The 17,131-nt window shown below is 41.0% G+C and overlaps 1 protein-coding gene across 2 annotated transcripts in view; it reads left to right on the top strand.

Annotated features, from left to right (window-relative positions):
* Window positions 1-17,131, top strand: part of mtss1 (MTSS I-BAR domain containing 1) — a 63,935-nt gene that overhangs the window by 37,077 nt on the left and 9,727 nt on the right. For both annotated transcript variants that reach the window (XM_087174906.1, XM_023409472.2), the window contains exons 4-10: window positions 2,807-2,891; window positions 3,794-3,885; window positions 4,008-4,082; window positions 15,296-15,453; window positions 15,550-15,657; window positions 16,048-16,145; window positions 16,497-16,575. In XM_087174906.1, coding sequence (XP_087031032.1) covers window positions 2,807-2,891; window positions 3,794-3,885; window positions 4,008-4,082; window positions 15,296-15,453; window positions 15,550-15,657; window positions 16,048-16,145; window positions 16,497-16,575 — 695 coding nt within the window. The remainder of the gene's footprint in view (window positions 1-2,806; window positions 2,892-3,793; window positions 3,886-4,007; window positions 4,083-15,295; window positions 15,454-15,549; window positions 15,658-16,047; window positions 16,146-16,496; window positions 16,576-17,131) is intronic.

Raw genomic sequence — 17,131 nt, 5'->3', positions numbered from 1 at the left:
GGAGGGGGGGGGTGGAGGGATGGGGGGGTTGCTTCAAACGAGTGTCGGTGCCAGTCGAGGTTTCACCCTCACATCACTTTCTGTTCGTACTGGATCTGCTGGATGAACACACACCTGATCTTTCACTGATTGTTCTTTATTTTACGTAACTCAGCCATGACTCAGCATTGCTGTGTGTGTGTGTGTGTGTGTGTGTGTGTGTGTGTGTGTGTGTGTGTGTGTGTGTGTGTGTGTGTGTGTCCCGCCTGTGCAGCTCTCAGATTTAGATATTCAAATGAGGTGAAGTGAGTCAGTGTGAACTCACACGGTTCAAACTCCTCAGTGTAAATCTGCTGTGTCACTGTTCCCTCAGAGTGGATAACATCAGATGTCTCTGTATGGATTATTTGAGTGACATTGATTAATCTGCCAATAATTTTACTCGTTTAGTTTTTTTAAATATCAAAAAAAGCACAGTGTCTCAGTCTGTGCTGACCTCGCTTCTGTCTCTGTCTCCCATATATATAAATATATATATACACACATAGATATTCAGAGAAATTCAACACATCCTCATGTTTGAGTTGCTGAAACCACAAAATATTTTTCATTTTTGCTTTAAAAATGTCTGGAACAATAAAACAGCTCTAATCCATTCTCATATCACAGTGGTTCATGTAGAGCTGCAACGATTAGTTGATTTGTCAATGGAAAGAAAATTATAACAACTATTCTGATAATCGATTATCTATTGAGTCGTTTTTTAGAAGAAAGAAGAAGAAAAAAAATTCTTTCTGTTCGAGTTTCTCAAATGTGTAAAATCTTCTGGTTCTTTCAGTCTTTTAAAATAGTAAAATAAATATTTTCAACTTTTTGTCAGACAGAAATTATATAATTTCTTAACATTTTATGTACCAATGAACTAATTGACAAACAATGAGTTAATAATATAATTAATAAGTTTAGTTTCAGCCCTGGTTTCGTTGGTAGGGTCATACTGGACATCCAGGGCAGATCTTTTGCCAAGAGCGAGGAAACTGAATTATCTTTGTCTGTCCAACACACAATTTACATAAAATTGAAAAATTACATTCAGAATGTGATGGTTAAATTTACCAGGAAACATTTATTGTGGAATAATTTAAGATTCTGTAAAACATGCCAACAGCAGCGCATGATGCATGTCTGTACTGAGAGTGTGATAAAGAGGACAGATAACAGGAAGTGTCATGTCCACATACAGACTGGGAGCAACAAAGAAACCATTATGTGTGTGTGTGTGTGTGTGTGTGTGTGTGTGTGTGTGTAACGCTGACAGAAGACCCACTGTGGAAGTGATGCAGCTCTTTTCCTTCACTCGGTGTCTGTGTCAACATTTACATTTCCTTCCAAATGTTGCACTAATCTGAGTAAATGTTCCAGCAGCTTCATGTGAATCTTGTTCTTGTTGTGCGAGTCTTCTCCGGACGTTGTAACAACACGTCCATAACTGGGCTTGAAAAGGTTCCTGTTTTCCTGTAAACTGCTTTATTGCTGCTTCCAACTCTGACTGGACCATAAAGCAAATTTATTGATTCACTAAGTCTGTGAATCTTTCACAGACTCAAATTTAGACATATCACCGTTTTCATTAAGTCACATCAAAGTTTAAAAAAGCTGCAGCAACCAGTGCAATCCTAATAATCCTAACTAACCAGTCAATCAGCAGACCAGTATCTGTAACTGGTCAGTCTGTTGCTAAACTGGATAAACACATCACAGGTGAACCAACAGGAGAGGGAAAAGAAGTATTAACATGTAGTTATTTTTTATATTCTGCATATTGCTACTGAGGTAATTCTGATTTAAGGAAACCCACTCACCCACTGACCTCGTATGACATTTATATCACATCCAGTTATTAATCTGGGGCTTTTATTGCAGCACTGATATACTGTGAGTGCACTGCTGGAAATAAAGCAAGAACAAAATATGGAAACAGGCCCTGCAGCCATAATCATTTGTTTTAATAATCACATTATCAAATTTTCCACCTCAGTCAGTGTCGAAATGTTTCAGTGACGTTTTAATGTCTTGTTTTGATGCACCAACTCCAAATGTGCAATACAACATGTGGATGGCTGTGTACTGTATACACATGAGTTATCATTGTCCCATGAAGTGCATCTTATGTCATCAGCTGTGTGTGTGTGTCTGTGTCTGTGTGTGTGCGTGTGTGTGCGTGTGTGTGAGATATACCTAATACTGTTACATCCAGTTAACCAGGGCGGATTGTGAAAGGGATTGTTTTCTTTCTTGCATAATTCATGAACAAAATGAGACACACACCTATTGTTTTCAACAGGCATTACACCACTCGTCATAAGATCCTAATCAGATTGATTTTCCTTAATACCACTTTATGAAGCAATGATAGCACACACACACGCACACACACACACACACTGGTCTGCTGCAGTTTCCCCTCCATCAGCTCGTGGTTTGACTGATTAAATGTAGTTTGCAATTCAGAGCTTCTGTTCAGCTCCTGTTACAGCAACAACAAGGAAGAATATTCTCTTCATGTTGCTTCAGGTTTAGTCTGTTTCAACACAGTGAAACTATTTTTTAATGATGCTCAGCTGAAGTGAAAGCAGCAGAGTCCACGTTATACAGCTGATTTAAGTTTAGCTGATATATGAATTTGAAGCTGTTATGTCATTTGCATGCATTATGCATTTTATTTTGTAGTTTCAAACAGCTTTATTTTGAAACCTTATTTGTTTTCACTAATTCCAAGTTCTTTTCAAAATAATACTCATCATCTGAATGGTTTTTTTTTTCCCAGGTGCCACGAAGGAGATCGGCTCGGCTTTAACCAGGATGTGTATGAGACACCGGAGCATCGAGTCCAAACTCAAGCTGTTCACCACGTAAGGCGCACACACACACACACACACACACACACACACACACACACATTCACATTCACACGCACACGCACACAGGAGCATTGTGTGTGTTATTTACTAGAGAGGAAGGACAGGTGAAGGTGTGAATGATGACACCTGATCTGACAGTGTGGGAACTAGACATAATAATTACTCTCAACTGACATATGCTCAAATACATGACAGCCCGTGTGTGTGTGTGTGTGTGTGTGTGTGTGTGTGTGTGTGTGTGTGTGTGTGTGTCATCACTGTCACTGCTGCAGCATCACAACTGTTTCTCTGCCGTTACTGTCGACCGTCATTAGAGAAGCTGTCAGTCAGATGAAAGTCTACGTTTGTGTCTCCCTCCTGTCTGTGAATGGGAAGGACAAACGCATAGAAGCAATTCAATATACTGATATACTGTAATATCATGACATCAGTAGAAACAATTGGATTTGTCGATACGATACATTAATTGCCATCAATCTGGGTAATCAATTAATTGCTGAAGTCGTTAAACAAGCAGAAGTGACGAAACATTCTCAGATTTCAGCCTCTCAGATGTGAGGATGTCACAGTAAATTAAGTATTTTATATTATTCTTTTACGTAAACATGTCAGCCAGGGCTCTGGGGGATTCTGGGAAAGGACCTTCTCACTGTTTTTGGACATTTTATGAACTAAATTTATCGGTTAAGTGATGAAAAAAATGATCAGGAAATAACTGATATTGTGAATAATCATCAGTTGTAGCAGTGCATGAATGAATAATGAAATCAAATGTGTTATTCTGACTCAACCTGCCAGAGATTTACTGGTTCAACTTAAACTTTAACTTTATTTTATAGCATCAACTTTAGAAAAACACAACGATCGAGACTCTTTGTCTTTTTTTCTCTCAGCGCTCTTTCAGAAAGTCTCATCACTCCGCTGGAGTCCAAGATGGAGGAGTGGAAAAAGGTGGCCAGTCAGCTGGACAAAGATCATGCCAAAGGTATGCCAACACGTTAACACACACACGCTAACACACACACACACACACACTAACACACACACACACACACACACACACAAAGGCAAAAACTTTCCCTCACTCTGCATGTTTTTGTTTTTCAGAGTATAAAAAAGCCAGAGCAGACATCAAGAAGAAATCATCAGACACCATCAAACTGCAGAAGAAGGTGAAGAAAGGTAAGACGGATGTCAGTCACCTCCAACACCACCGTCATCTCTCATCCATCAGGTTTTCAGCAGCACTGAAACGAACGCCACAACATTGTCAGACAGTCAGAAGCTAAAAGCAGCTAAAGGAATGGCGCGATAGATATCGGAACTTGTTTACTTCAGAGGAAGAAGCCACCTGCTGAATATGAAAACCGTCTTCCACAGAGTGAGATAATCCTCCACAGTAAACATAAGGAGTCTGTTTGATCCTGCCGTCATTGTGCTGAGATAAGTGCTTTCAGATCCCTGCTGCGTTACGTTATGCTCTGCCTCCTGTCAGTCACCTGACGGCCTGAGGGAAGAAATAATCCCTCTGAAACTACGTCACTGCCACAGCACATGTTTCATGTTCTTGCCTTTATTTTCACTCTGCTGGGGTTTGAAATGTTTCACCTGAAGCACATTAGAGATCAGAGCCTGAGCTTACCCCCCTGATACCATTAAAAAAGGGTAATTTTACTTCTTATTTTGACTTTTACTTTACTGCTTATCTTTTTCATCCATGTAGTTATAAAAATTCAACATATTCTGTCTCCCTGGATACAGAGTCTGAAACATTTCAGCTCCACTGGTGGATTAGTCAAGTGGGGTAGTGTTAAGTGTGGCAGCCATTTTGCTTTTTTACAAACATGAGTCACAGGATGTTTTTAGATACAGTGACAGGGCTCTTCTGAGACAAACAGTGCTGTCGAACCATCATAAAGTGTTTTCAAACTTGGTTGTCAAGGGATGAGAAGATAAATCTGTTTGTGTTTTCAAGCTGGTCAACAAGATAGGAAAGAAGAAGACAGAATCTTACTTCTCTGGCTTTTCTCATATCTTTGTTTTTTCCTGTAAAATACTTTTCTGAAACTACGAGGAAACTTCACAGTTCAGTCAACAATCTGTGATGATGAAGTAGTGAATAGGCATTTCCTGTCTGTAAAGGCTCCTCAGCACCATTACTCCACTTATTAACATACAGTATGACAAAGAGTATGAGCACTGTGTGTTTGTTTATTGTTATTGTGTTAAAGGTGTGAAGCTGAGATGTGTTCTCCTGGAAGGCAGACCAGCAGACAAATAATGTCTCGTTCATAACTTGGGAAACAACCTTTAAAGCTTAGCCTCTTGATTCGGGTCTCGCTGGTCTTCACTTTGGGCTTGATGCTTTGGACCTGGTATTTGTCGGTCTTGACTTAGGGCTTACCTCACCTCAGGGCTGTTGTCTTGATAACAGATAGGCTTTGAATCACTACCCCAGCAGTTCAACACATGCACATGTCAGTGCAGACCAGTAGACGGACAAACAGACGAACTCTAGGACTTAGACTTGGGACTCATCCTGTCGTGACTTAGTGGTAAAGACACAGTAAATAATTCAGACTGTTTAAGTGTTTGAGCAGCTTCTCTGCTTGTAGTGACTTTAAGCCGGTTGCCATAGCAACCCAGACACCTGGGCCACACCCTTCCCTGCTATCACTGTGACACACCCCGTGGTTGCCATGGTTGCACCTTTGCTTCACTCTGCGTGACCAAAGGAACTGAAAGCTCGCCAGGAGAGACTGCAGACGGCCTTATATGGTAGAAACAGAACGACAACGCCCAAGCACGTGCACAAACACACATTCATGCATAAACACACACACACACACACACACACCAAAATCAAAATGAAACCTTGAGGCCTTTATACAAATGTCCTCGTTGTCCTCCCTCTCAATAAGTCCAATGCAAATGCACAGACACAGAAATAGTACACACACACACACACACACACACACACACACACACACACACACACACACACACACACACACACACACAGTCTCCGTACAGACCCGCCCATGGTAAACAGAGATGTCTGATGTGGGTTTAACATCTCTGAACATGTTTTCTGCTACGTGCCTTTTTTTTTCTTTCCTCCTTTCTTTCCTTTTCTAAAACATTCCCTTCTCTTTCTTTTCTCTCGGTCCGATCAATCATCACGATCTTTTAGCACAAACTGAATCTCTAGAAACGTTTTAAGCAAATTTAAAAAAAAAAAAACATTTGACGGGAAGGTTTCGTTCATTACAACTTGGATCTTATTTTCATAGTTTTGTCCGTTGAACGATCTTAAGTCTCCGCTCGTAGCTTCACTTCACTTCACAACTTTGATCAGTATGTTTTAGGTTTTTAAGATGGAATAAAACAACAACATCCACAGGTTCAGGAAACAGAGTGTGACTGTTAAATATTCCCAAAGACAAGTGTCTTTATCGTCTGTAACATACTGTAAAGGTCGGCACTTGGCAGCCGGGGAATTAGGCTGGAAAGATGGCTGAGGTTATGTGAGTTTGTGCCAAGTTTTGAATCAAGTATTTAGAGGAAGGGCCGGTTCCAAAGACTGGTAAACTTCTGAGATCTGGGAACAAGCCAACAGTTTATCCACTTATATTTGAAGGTCAACCTGAAGGTGAGCACACCTGAAATATCAGTAATAATCTGTATGAAAACAGTTACTGTAAATATGGAAGGTAAAAGGTGGAGCAGTCTGTAAACTCTGTTGATATTCACGGACATTTTAGATAATCATATAAAAGCTCACCTTGTTTTTTCTCCTGATTATGTTTCTAACTGAATCTCAGGTCTTAAGTTGATGCGTTATTATTACTGGTAGAAGTGACGGACAACAAGAGAGATGAGGGAGTTAAACAAGTGAGCAAAGTAAATGCAAAGAAAGAGTCTGAGCCACAGCTTCACATACTGTCACCGCGTAATGACACGTCACACACACACACACACACACACACACACACACACACACACACACACGCCCATAAGAACACACAGCACAGTGTACTAAAACGGTTTCTGTACACTCACCAATCAGGGCTTCACATTATAATTATCTCTGCTGTACAGTTGTGTGTGTGTGTGTGTGTGTGTGTGTGTGTGTGTGGACTCCATATAATGAGTAAGGACAGACAGAAGGACTAAACTGCTTTAGCTGTTGTTGGTTAAAGAAAACTATTCTTAACAAAAGCCCAGTTATTTTCAGCCAAGACCTTTACTTTTCATCGTCTTGTGGATCAGCTGGTGTTCAATATTTAGTTACAGTACACTCCAGCAGTTTGCAAACCGCCCTGTTCTCCAGCACGCACACACACACACACACACACACACACACACACACACACACACACACACACACACACACACACACATATCACAGTTGGCAATGAAATATGCTCAACTCAGGAAGCTCAGTTATTACAACAAGATTTAAATGATTTCCCTTCAGTCTTACGCTCTGTCACCCTCCGTCTCTTTTCTCAGGTCACTTCAGTTCATCCCCTCCTGTCGACTGTTGCAAACATATAAGCAGTGTGACAGGAATAGAAAGGAAAAACTAAATAATAGTAAACATCTGTTCCATCACTAATCATCCCATATGATGTGTGTGTGTGTGTGTGTGTGTGTGTGTGTGTGTGTGTGTGTGTGTGTGTGTGTGTGTGTGTGTGTGCGCTCTCTGTCATTATGTGGTGATGGTAACCACTTCAGATGGGGAATCTGCAGCTGCACAGAGACAGATGAAATGAGGAGAGTAAAGGAAATACAGAGACATAAAGATGCCATCGGTCCCTTCCTCTATATGGATTTATAATGACACAGACGCTGGGGTCATATTTTCAAAAAGTCTGAATGAATGACACATTTTGTTCAAATGAAGTTTGAACCCTCGTATCGCCGCCCTGAACACCAGCGTGGCGTCGCCATAATCACATGAGAATTTTACACTTAGAAGCTTTAATCATAAAATATTCAGCACATAAAGCAGAAGTGAGATTTCCAGCTCATCTTGACGTGTTTGAGGAGGAATAACAAACATCCACCAGTTGCTGCAGCTGGGTTGGATCGTAAAGATGCGACTTACTTTTAGAAAGAGGAGGCTGAGAATAAATAAAGGTTGTAGAGGAATGGAAGGAAAGAAATTTCAAGCAAAGGAGAAAGAAAAGAAAGTTTAAAGATGGACAAGAGATGGATGGATGATGTAATTATCTCTTTCTCAAGTGGTTGCCATGTGGTTGATTTAAAGAGGAGGAGGAGGATGATGATGATGTCATGTTTCTCAAGCGGAGAGGACAGATGAAGAAACAGATAGGAGATGGGAAGAGAAGAACGAGGGATGCAAACGATGGAAGAAGGGAGGTTAGAGGAGGTGAGGAGAGGGAGGAACAGGGAGGTTAGAGGAGGTGAAGAGAGGGAGGAGCAGGGAGGTAAGAGGAGGTGAAGAGAGGGAGGAACAGGGAGGTTAGAGGAGGTGAGAGAGGAGGAAAGGGAGGTTAGAGGAGGTGAAGAGAGGGAGGAGCAGGGAGGTTAGAGGAGGTGAAGAGAGGGAGGAGCAGGGAGGTTAGAGGAGGTGAAGAGAGGGAGGAACAGGGAGGTTAGAGGAGGTGAAGAGAGGGAGGAGCAGGGAGGTTAGAGGAGGTGAAGAGAGGGAGGAGCAGGGAGGTAATTTGAATCTCCAGGCAGTTTTTTTTGTTGCATGTTGCTGCTCCATGTCTGAACCTGCCTCTCTGAGCTGCGCAGAAACACCTGAACTGAACCACCTGGCCACCTGTCTTGCATTGATGACATCATCAGTGTGTGACGCAGATGGTCTAGACTGTTGGATGAATAAGCCTTTAATAGCAGCTGTAGCTTCACGTCGGCGCTCTGCTGTCTGAAGAAATTAGTCACCGTGACAAAAAAAGAAACGATGATCATCAGCAGAAAGTCTGAGCTTTGACTGAAGCTGTGGTTGTTTGTCATCACGACTGTTGACCGTCATCTCTAACGTCGTGTCGGTCGCCAACAGACATCTGAGAAGAAGATATTTACAAACTTCATAGACAGAATTCGAGTGGGAAATGGTAATTAGGGGTTGGTGGGTCCAATTGGTTCCCAGTATGGAGTCACTGGTGTTCTCCTGGATCAAGTTTAATCACCCTCAGGTCCCTATTTTTTTGAAGATTAGTTTATTCGCATTGCGTTCAGGTAGCTTTTCCTCGCATTCGTTTATTATCTGGTTCAAAATTTAGGTTTAATCCAGAACTTAGTAACTGGGTGAACTCAGATTTTAAGAGAAATTAGACACTACAACTGGATTTACTATAAACCGATGAGCCTCTCTGATGGTAACAACACCACTAGTAAAGTCTGTTATCATTAATACAGCGATTATTGCTGGGCACTGTGAACACAGCACATTTCTAATGATTTTAATGATTAACGCCCAGCAGGTAACATGTACTACACAGTCCCTGCTCTGCAGAAGCTCCTATAGACAGGTGTGTCAGATCATTTCCAGTCACCTGTCTTAACGAACCTATTTGTAAGTTTTGCTATTGCTACATAGCTAACATTAGCATTAGCAGTTTAGCGCCAATCAACGCCAAGCAGTGATAATGTCAACTCTTGTCTCCATCGCGTCATTTCTTCTGCTGAAGTTAGCATGCTAACCGGCTAATAGCCCCCGCCCATCTCGACACTTTCCGATAGTGATTCACTGCAGCCTCCGACCTGCCCTGGAGACTCAGCGCTGCTCAGAGGACGAGAAACAAGATCATGAAAGCACATTCGTCAGCAGAGAAAACGTACGAATAGTCCCTTTAACCTCCAAACAACCGATCTGCTTTTATGTCTGGTGTTTGAAGTTTATTTGATGTTAGTCCAAAAAGCTGCAATATATGGTTCACTGTCCCGTGACTGAAATCAAAGGCAGTCAAGCTGTGAAGCGGTCTAACTGTATTTCTGGCCACAGTGATATTAGCATGTAAAAATTGATCCTGACATATCACTAGATTTTAATATTGTATTTTCCATTTGAAGCAGCAAACAGCCGCTCTTCGTGTCAACATTCAGTTTTTAATATGATCAAAGTTTCCAAGGATTCTGTGTCGTCTACCAGGAAACATATTACTGCCTCTTTAAATCATATTATGTTCAAAGTAAGCAACAACAGACATAAATAGGCTGTCAGTATGTCTTCGTTAATTTAAGAATAATTAATAGAGCTGCATTGATTCGTGTGCAAAATGTACTGGAGCAGATCAGATCACTTAACCTCGGCGGCTGAACACAGGCTGATGAACACTGCAGTCAGTGTAGGTGCTTTGGACAGAAATACGCTCCCAAACCAAACAGAATCATTGTCTCTCTCTCCGTGGCTTGTTAAGAGTGGGGGTGATTCCTCATTTGGTCCAGCCTGAGGCTACAGCACCTGTGTGAGTGAGGAATGTTAACGGACTGGTTTGTGGCTGAAGAACATGCAGTTAAGGAAGCGCTGAAGTATTGGTTTCACTCTTCATGCCTCAAGTCTATCTGCAGTTTCTCTCTGATGTTGGTGAATAATTGTTAAAATGATTTGTGATATTTTCATGTCAGTAAACACAACATCTCGTTCTTTCTGTCAGAATGCATTTTGTGCATGAATATAACTTTTTTATTTGTGATTATAAACACTTGATAATCTAGACATTTAGTGCCTGTCGCCGTATTCTGCATGTTTCTGGATATAAATAAAACCCTTGACAAGACAGTGCGTTAGTGCGTTAGTCAGCTTCTCTCACGTCTGTGATGTGAAGATGTAAAACGGCTCTGAAATATACAGCGTCATTTATTTAAAGAATGGTTCAGTAATTTCCTTAAACCAAACAGGAGGAATTAGGGACTATTTTCAGTGGCGGATTAATACTCGTTTGGTACTCCAGTGAGTGTTCCCGCAGCAGGATGGTGCGTGTGGGACTGAGGGCATGTCAGTGTGGCTCACTGATGTGTTTTTAATAGTTTCTAGAAGACAATGGAGCTCTGTGTCACAGAGGAATATCAGGCTTTGGACACAGACAGTATTTGTTAATGGGATCAATTATCTTTTTATGGGATTTGTTGACAAAAAGAGAAATGTACAATATAATAACGTTCCCATTTTGAATAAATACAAGATGTTTAATTAACATGGGCCGTGAGCTGCCAGGGTTGAAAGGGAAAATGTTCTCTGGGAAGTGTAGTCAGGAGCCACAGCGATGGGAAAGATGCCTCTCGTAAATGACTTGTCGGGTTAAGTGTGTCTGACTTAAATAGAATTAAATTAGGATTAAGTTACTTAGACTTTGGCTGACATGAGGCATTTTGGATTTTCAGTCATTTCTGGATTGTTTAAAGCCACGACAGCTTTGAGAAAAATTCATGATCGGTTTCTCCAAGTCGGAGAGTGATCATTCAGGTAACTTCCATTTAATAACGTCAAAAGCTGGAGATCCTGTTTGGAAACAAACACGACGTGTTATTACAGAACATTTCCCAGCTGGTGAGAATTAGCTTCGTCTGAACTGTGTCTCACCTTTTTTTAAAAGGAGCGACTGAGTTGACGGAGCTTCTGACTTCAGGATTTTGTGTTTTCTTGTGTTTTTGGAGTCTGACAGCGCACGGCTTGTCTGTGTGTTTCCACAGAGGCCAGACGTCAGGCGGACCAACAGCACACCGACACTGAGCTTCTGTTAGCGATGTGGAAATGATCCTCTGTCCTCCCCATGCTCTCGCTCACACACCTGAGTGAACAGGCTCTGTTTAGGTTGAGCTTTATGACACAAAGTCTGCAGTGTGTGTGTTGGGCTGTGGAAACTGCTGCTTACTGTTTTCAACAGGATTTACTGTCTGCGTCTCTGTTTTTCTGCCCGTCTCTCCTGTGATTTTAGAAAAGAGGATTTGTTTGTATCGTGTTGGCTGGAAAAACATCTCAAAATTTGTTGAGAACAATTTGACTGAAACCTTCTGAACAGATGACGCTGGAGATTTTTCTGGTGATTTCGGATATTAGATATTAAAAGAAACAATACTGCAGTGTAATTACGTCTCTTACAAGCAGAAGTCCTGCATATTCACCTTACTAGTAAAAGTAAAGAATTAAAAGCAAAATGTCATTAAAGTAGCAGCATTATATTGGTTGATGATTCTTACCGATGCATCAACATATAAGCAGCATCTTATTGTTGGACCAGATTTCTAAACATTTACTCTTTAAAAGTGCATCAGATTTTATAAAGTAGTCATTTGTTTTACATGTGAAATCTTAATCTGAAATATAACTGGTAATTACAGATGTCAAATAAATGTACAATATCCCTTTTTAAATGTAGTGAAGTGGAAGTATAAAGTGGCATGGGGGGGGGGGGGGGGGGGCGGGGGCTGCAGGTCTGTGCATTGTTCTTAAACTCCTCTATGTTGGCGAAACGTTAGACTCCCTCCACCACCTCTGCACTTATTTTTACACTGAGTGGGTGTGTTTCCACAGCTGGGTGGTCTGCAGGTCAGAGCTCCGTCTGTCTTCTCTACCTGCCGGGTCGAACCCACCGGGCTCAGGCTCGACCGCACAGTTACAGCTCGGCTCTGTCGGCGTCTCCCCACATGGTTTGAAAACATGACATTCAGAGTCTGATTGATTTAACTTTAAATACTACACGGTGTTCAAGTTGTTGCATTTTACTTTTCTAATAAGGTGAAGTGAGGCAGAGAGGTTGAAGAATATTTGCTTCCCAGACAAATCTGTATTTCAGTAGCAATGCTTGTGGCATCTGTGTCTGGATGGCGATGTCAGTTTGTCAGTGTGGCTAAAATCGCCTAAAATTTAGATTCAGACTGAAATATCCGTCTGAAATGTCTCAACAGCTGTTGGATGGATTGCCATGAAACTTGGTGCAGACATTCATGTGCCCTTTAGGATGAACTTTAACGACTTCGCTGATCCTGTAACTTTTAACTCTCTAGTGCCATCATCAGGTCGAATTTTCAGTATGTCCATTATTTTTGGTTTATTACCAAACGTTCTGTTCAGGGCGAACTAGAAAATGTTCACACGCTGACACATCAAACTAAGATGGTAAACAAGATACCTGCCAAGCATATTAGCCCTGCTATTGTAAGCGTGTTGCCACAGTGATGTTAGCATTTGAAATTTAATACAGTCGGTCAGAGCCTCCAGCAGTGTGGCCTTACACTCGTATTGGCAGTAGTGGCTTTAAAATGAGAGTTTTAGTGTTTCAGGAGAGTTTAAAGTGGGTGGTGAGGCGACATCTTGCATGACAGTATTGTATCAACATGTTAAATATGATTTTTATCATTGCTACAAATGTGCACTGAACCAGTCTGTACCTAGTGATGTTGTACTGTGTGGACAGTGAACATACACAGGCTGCAGTAAAACACCCGAGAGTGAGATGAGCAGACTGATGATATAATATGCAAAGAAGAAGAAGAAATCCAAGGCACATCAAAGCGTTTATCATTACACAGCTGACACCAACGCGTTTCAGCTGGAAGCCATCATAACTAAAGCAGCACAATGTAACGTAACGCCCTGTAACATGGTAAAAGCTTTTGATCATTATACCTCAACTCTCAGATTGCCTTGGATTTTCTCCTCTTCTTTGCATTTATCGTGGTCCTTGACTCCAAAGAGCACCTTTATATACACACACACATATATATATATATATATATATATATATATATATATATATATATATATATAACACACAGACACACACACACAACAAGCAAAGACAAACTCACTTATTGAAATATATATTAATCACAATATTTAATAAATTGATCATGTTATTTTTCATTTCAACAGTCAGTCAGATTCTGAAAGAAATCCTGAATTATTGTCATTATGAGCCAAAATGTTGAGTTTTTAAAATTAGCCCCCCTTCTCTCAAAAATGCATATTGCTTCTTGTTGGATGCTTCACTTTGCAGAGCGACGTTTGATACCAGACGACTGTTTCCACATTCGTCTGCTGAGGGGGAAAAGTTTCTTTGTGCTCAAGTTAAATCTCAGCAGGATTTAGTGACATCACTAGTGTTGAAGCCAGTCATTGTCCAATATGCAGCTGAAACAAGTGCGATGTGGAAACTTGAAGCCTCCAGTGGATCAGTGAAGCAGGAGACATCTTGTGTCCCGCAGTTAAACTTTTGAAAAGAACAATATTTGCAAAGAATCAGGATTTTTCAACAAGGGAGAAAAATTAGATTTAAATTTAATAATTTTGTAACAAGGTAACTGAACGTTTTTGACGAAAACCGAATCAGAAAGAATATGATTTTATGTCTTACAACGTTAACTGGAGGGCATCTTCATAATGATATATAATATTGGCACAGAAATATCAGATACATGTTCGTGGTGTCAGTTTTTGTTTTCTACAAAATCTTTATTTAGCTGCAGAGTAATTCTCTCTTTTTGAAGGAACATCCTATTCACACTCGCACAGTAACACACAAGCTGCCAAGTACAACCAGTCAGATCTGTTGGCCTCTGAGCAGCTGCACCGGAGCAGTCACAGGTTCAGGGTCTTGCTCAGGGGCATCTCAGCAGCGGTCACGATCGCTCGCTCAGATTTATACTACCGGTCTGCGGATTAAACCCTCCAACATGTGACTGGACAGTTTTTGTGTCTAAGTGACTGGCGTGATGAGTGTTGTGTTAAATTTGAAATATGAAATGAAGGAGCCACAAAAACATCTTGCATCGTAGACAGACTGGAGGTTTTTGGAGTGGTGAACCGGGTTTCAGGGTGTCAGCACCGGATCGTCCAGTAAACGAGGAAGTAAAATCACACCAGAGAGAGAAAGCTGTCTCATCTCTGCGTCACTGTTTCTCTCAGTCTGCTTTGTTTATGCTTTACTGGCATTAAATTATTAATGAGCTATAAATATGCAGTGGATGTGTCATTAAATCAATAGATGAGGTGTTCAGTGAAATGAATGTAAATACAGAAACCAGCACTTTCAGACGGTTCGTTAAATACTCAAACTGAAGAACAAGGTCAGACAGCATGTGTGTGACAAACAGCTTGTGTGTGTGTGTGTGTGTGTGTGTGTGTGTGTGTGTGTGTGTGTGTGTGTGTGTGTGTGTGTGTGTTATTACATGAGCTGTATAATGTTGTTCTGACCCCTGCTGGTAACATCTGAGTATTACAGCCTGAGTCTGTTTATCACTGTCGCTGGGATTTAATAGTAACAGTGTGTCAGGATATAAAAGGCCTTTAATTAATTATTTTTTAATATTTTATTATATATTTATTATATATTATTTAAGGACACGTGTCTGTATCCGCTTCAGCCTGACGTTGTCGTGTTTCCTGACATCAGTTCCTCCTGCGTGTGTTTCCGTAGGGAAGGACGAGGTGCGTGGCCAGCTGGACAGCGCGCTGCAGGACGTCAACGTGCGTTACGCTGTCCTGGAGGACACCGAGAAGCGAGCCGTGTGCAGGGCGCTGATAGAGGAGAGAGCGCGTTACTGCAGCTTCGTCACCATGCTGAAGCCTGTACTGGTCAGTACACACAAATCCAAATCCACCGTCACGGGACTGAGGCGGCTTTTAAACCCTGTTACACAACAATAACAACACGTTTGTTTGTGTTTGCAGGACCATGAGATCAACATGCTGGGTGAGGTGACCCACCTGCAGACCATTCTGGAGGATCTGATGAACCTGACAGCTGAACCCAATAAACTCCCACCAGCCAGCGAGCAGGTACCCTCCTCTTCCTCCTGATGTTTTTGGTGACCTCTGACCTTCAGCTAGCACCGTCCTCCGGCCAAAACCAAGAATGAACTGATCCTAAAAACTTAAAATAAACAAAAAGTATTGTCTGTGTAGCCAAAGCCTGATATTTATCTTCTACCTCTGGGCCGTGGAGCTCCACTGTTAAAACTATTAATTGTATTTCTTCAGTTGGGATCAATGGGCTTGGGACTGATGGGCTCAGAAACAGTAGGGACTGAGAGATGGACTAACACCTTGTTTTTGGTCTTTTCATGAGTGACAGTTTGAGAGAATGAAACAGGTCTTATCCTTGAAGCGGTCCGACCAAAAACACAGAGTCACCAGAGTTGTTGTTTTTGTGTCACTGTTGTTTCTCAGGTGATTTCGGACCTGAAAGGTTCTGATTTCAGCTACACCTATCAGACACCTCCAGCTTCTCCAAGTGGCACTCTGTCCAGGAAGAGCAGCATCAGCAGGTAACACACACACACACTCACACACACACACTCACACACTCATTATTGATTAATCTGCTGATTATTTTCTTGTTTTTGTTTAGTCTATTAAATTTTAAAGTATTAAACTCCCTCCCAGTCCAAGCTTATATCTTCAGATGTCTTGTTTTGTCTAAAATCCAGAGATATTCAGTTCATAAAGATATAAAACAGAAAAGCAGAAAATCCTCAAATTAGAAAAGATGTAACAAGCAAACTTGTGAAATGAAAAATTTCTTAAATGATGAATTGATCATCAAAATAGTTTCTGAATCATTTGTTGTTGCAGTTCTTTTATCGATCCTTAACTTTAGTGTTTGTGTTTTCTCATAGTAACTATCAGTCTGGATCAGTGAGACATGTTCCCTCATTGGACTCCATCAGCTGTGCTGTGGATGGAGTACACATCCAGGTAACACACACACACACACACCAGCTTCTCCAAGTGGCACTCTGTCCAGGAAGAGCAGCATCAGCAGGTAACACACACACACACACTCACACACACACACTCACACACTCATTATTGATTAATCTGCTGATTATTTTCTTGTTTTTGTTTAGTCTATTAAATTTTAAAACTCCCTCCCAGTCCAAGCTTATATTTTCAGATGTCTTGTTTTTATTTTTTTTATTTTTTTTTAAGTGAGCAATGAACCAGAGTCCCCCCCTCCTGTTTTGTCTAAAATCCAGAGATATTCAGTTCATAAAGATATAAAACAGAAAAGCAGAAAATCCTCAAATTACAAAAGATGCAACAAGCAAACTTGTGGAATGAAAAATTTCTTAAATGATGAATTGATCATCAAAATAGTTTCTGAATCATTTGTTGTTGCAGTTCTTTTATCGATCCTTAACTTTAGTGTTTGTGTTTTCTCATAGTAACTATCAGTCTGGATCAGTGAGACATGTTCCCTCATTGGACTCCATCAGCTGTGCTGTGGATGGAGTACACATCCAGGTAACAC

The sequence above is a fragment of the Seriola lalandi genome, unplaced genomic scaffold (assembly GCF_002814215.2).
Source record: "Seriola lalandi dorsalis isolate HSWRI2012SDOR001 ecotype SW California unplaced genomic scaffold, Sedor1 jcf7180002054393, whole genome shotgun sequence".
NCBI lineage: Eukaryota > Metazoa > Chordata > Actinopteri > Carangiformes > Carangidae > Seriola > Seriola lalandi.
Note: the sequence above shows the minus strand (reverse complement) of the source record. Positions and strands in the feature narration are given on the sequence as shown.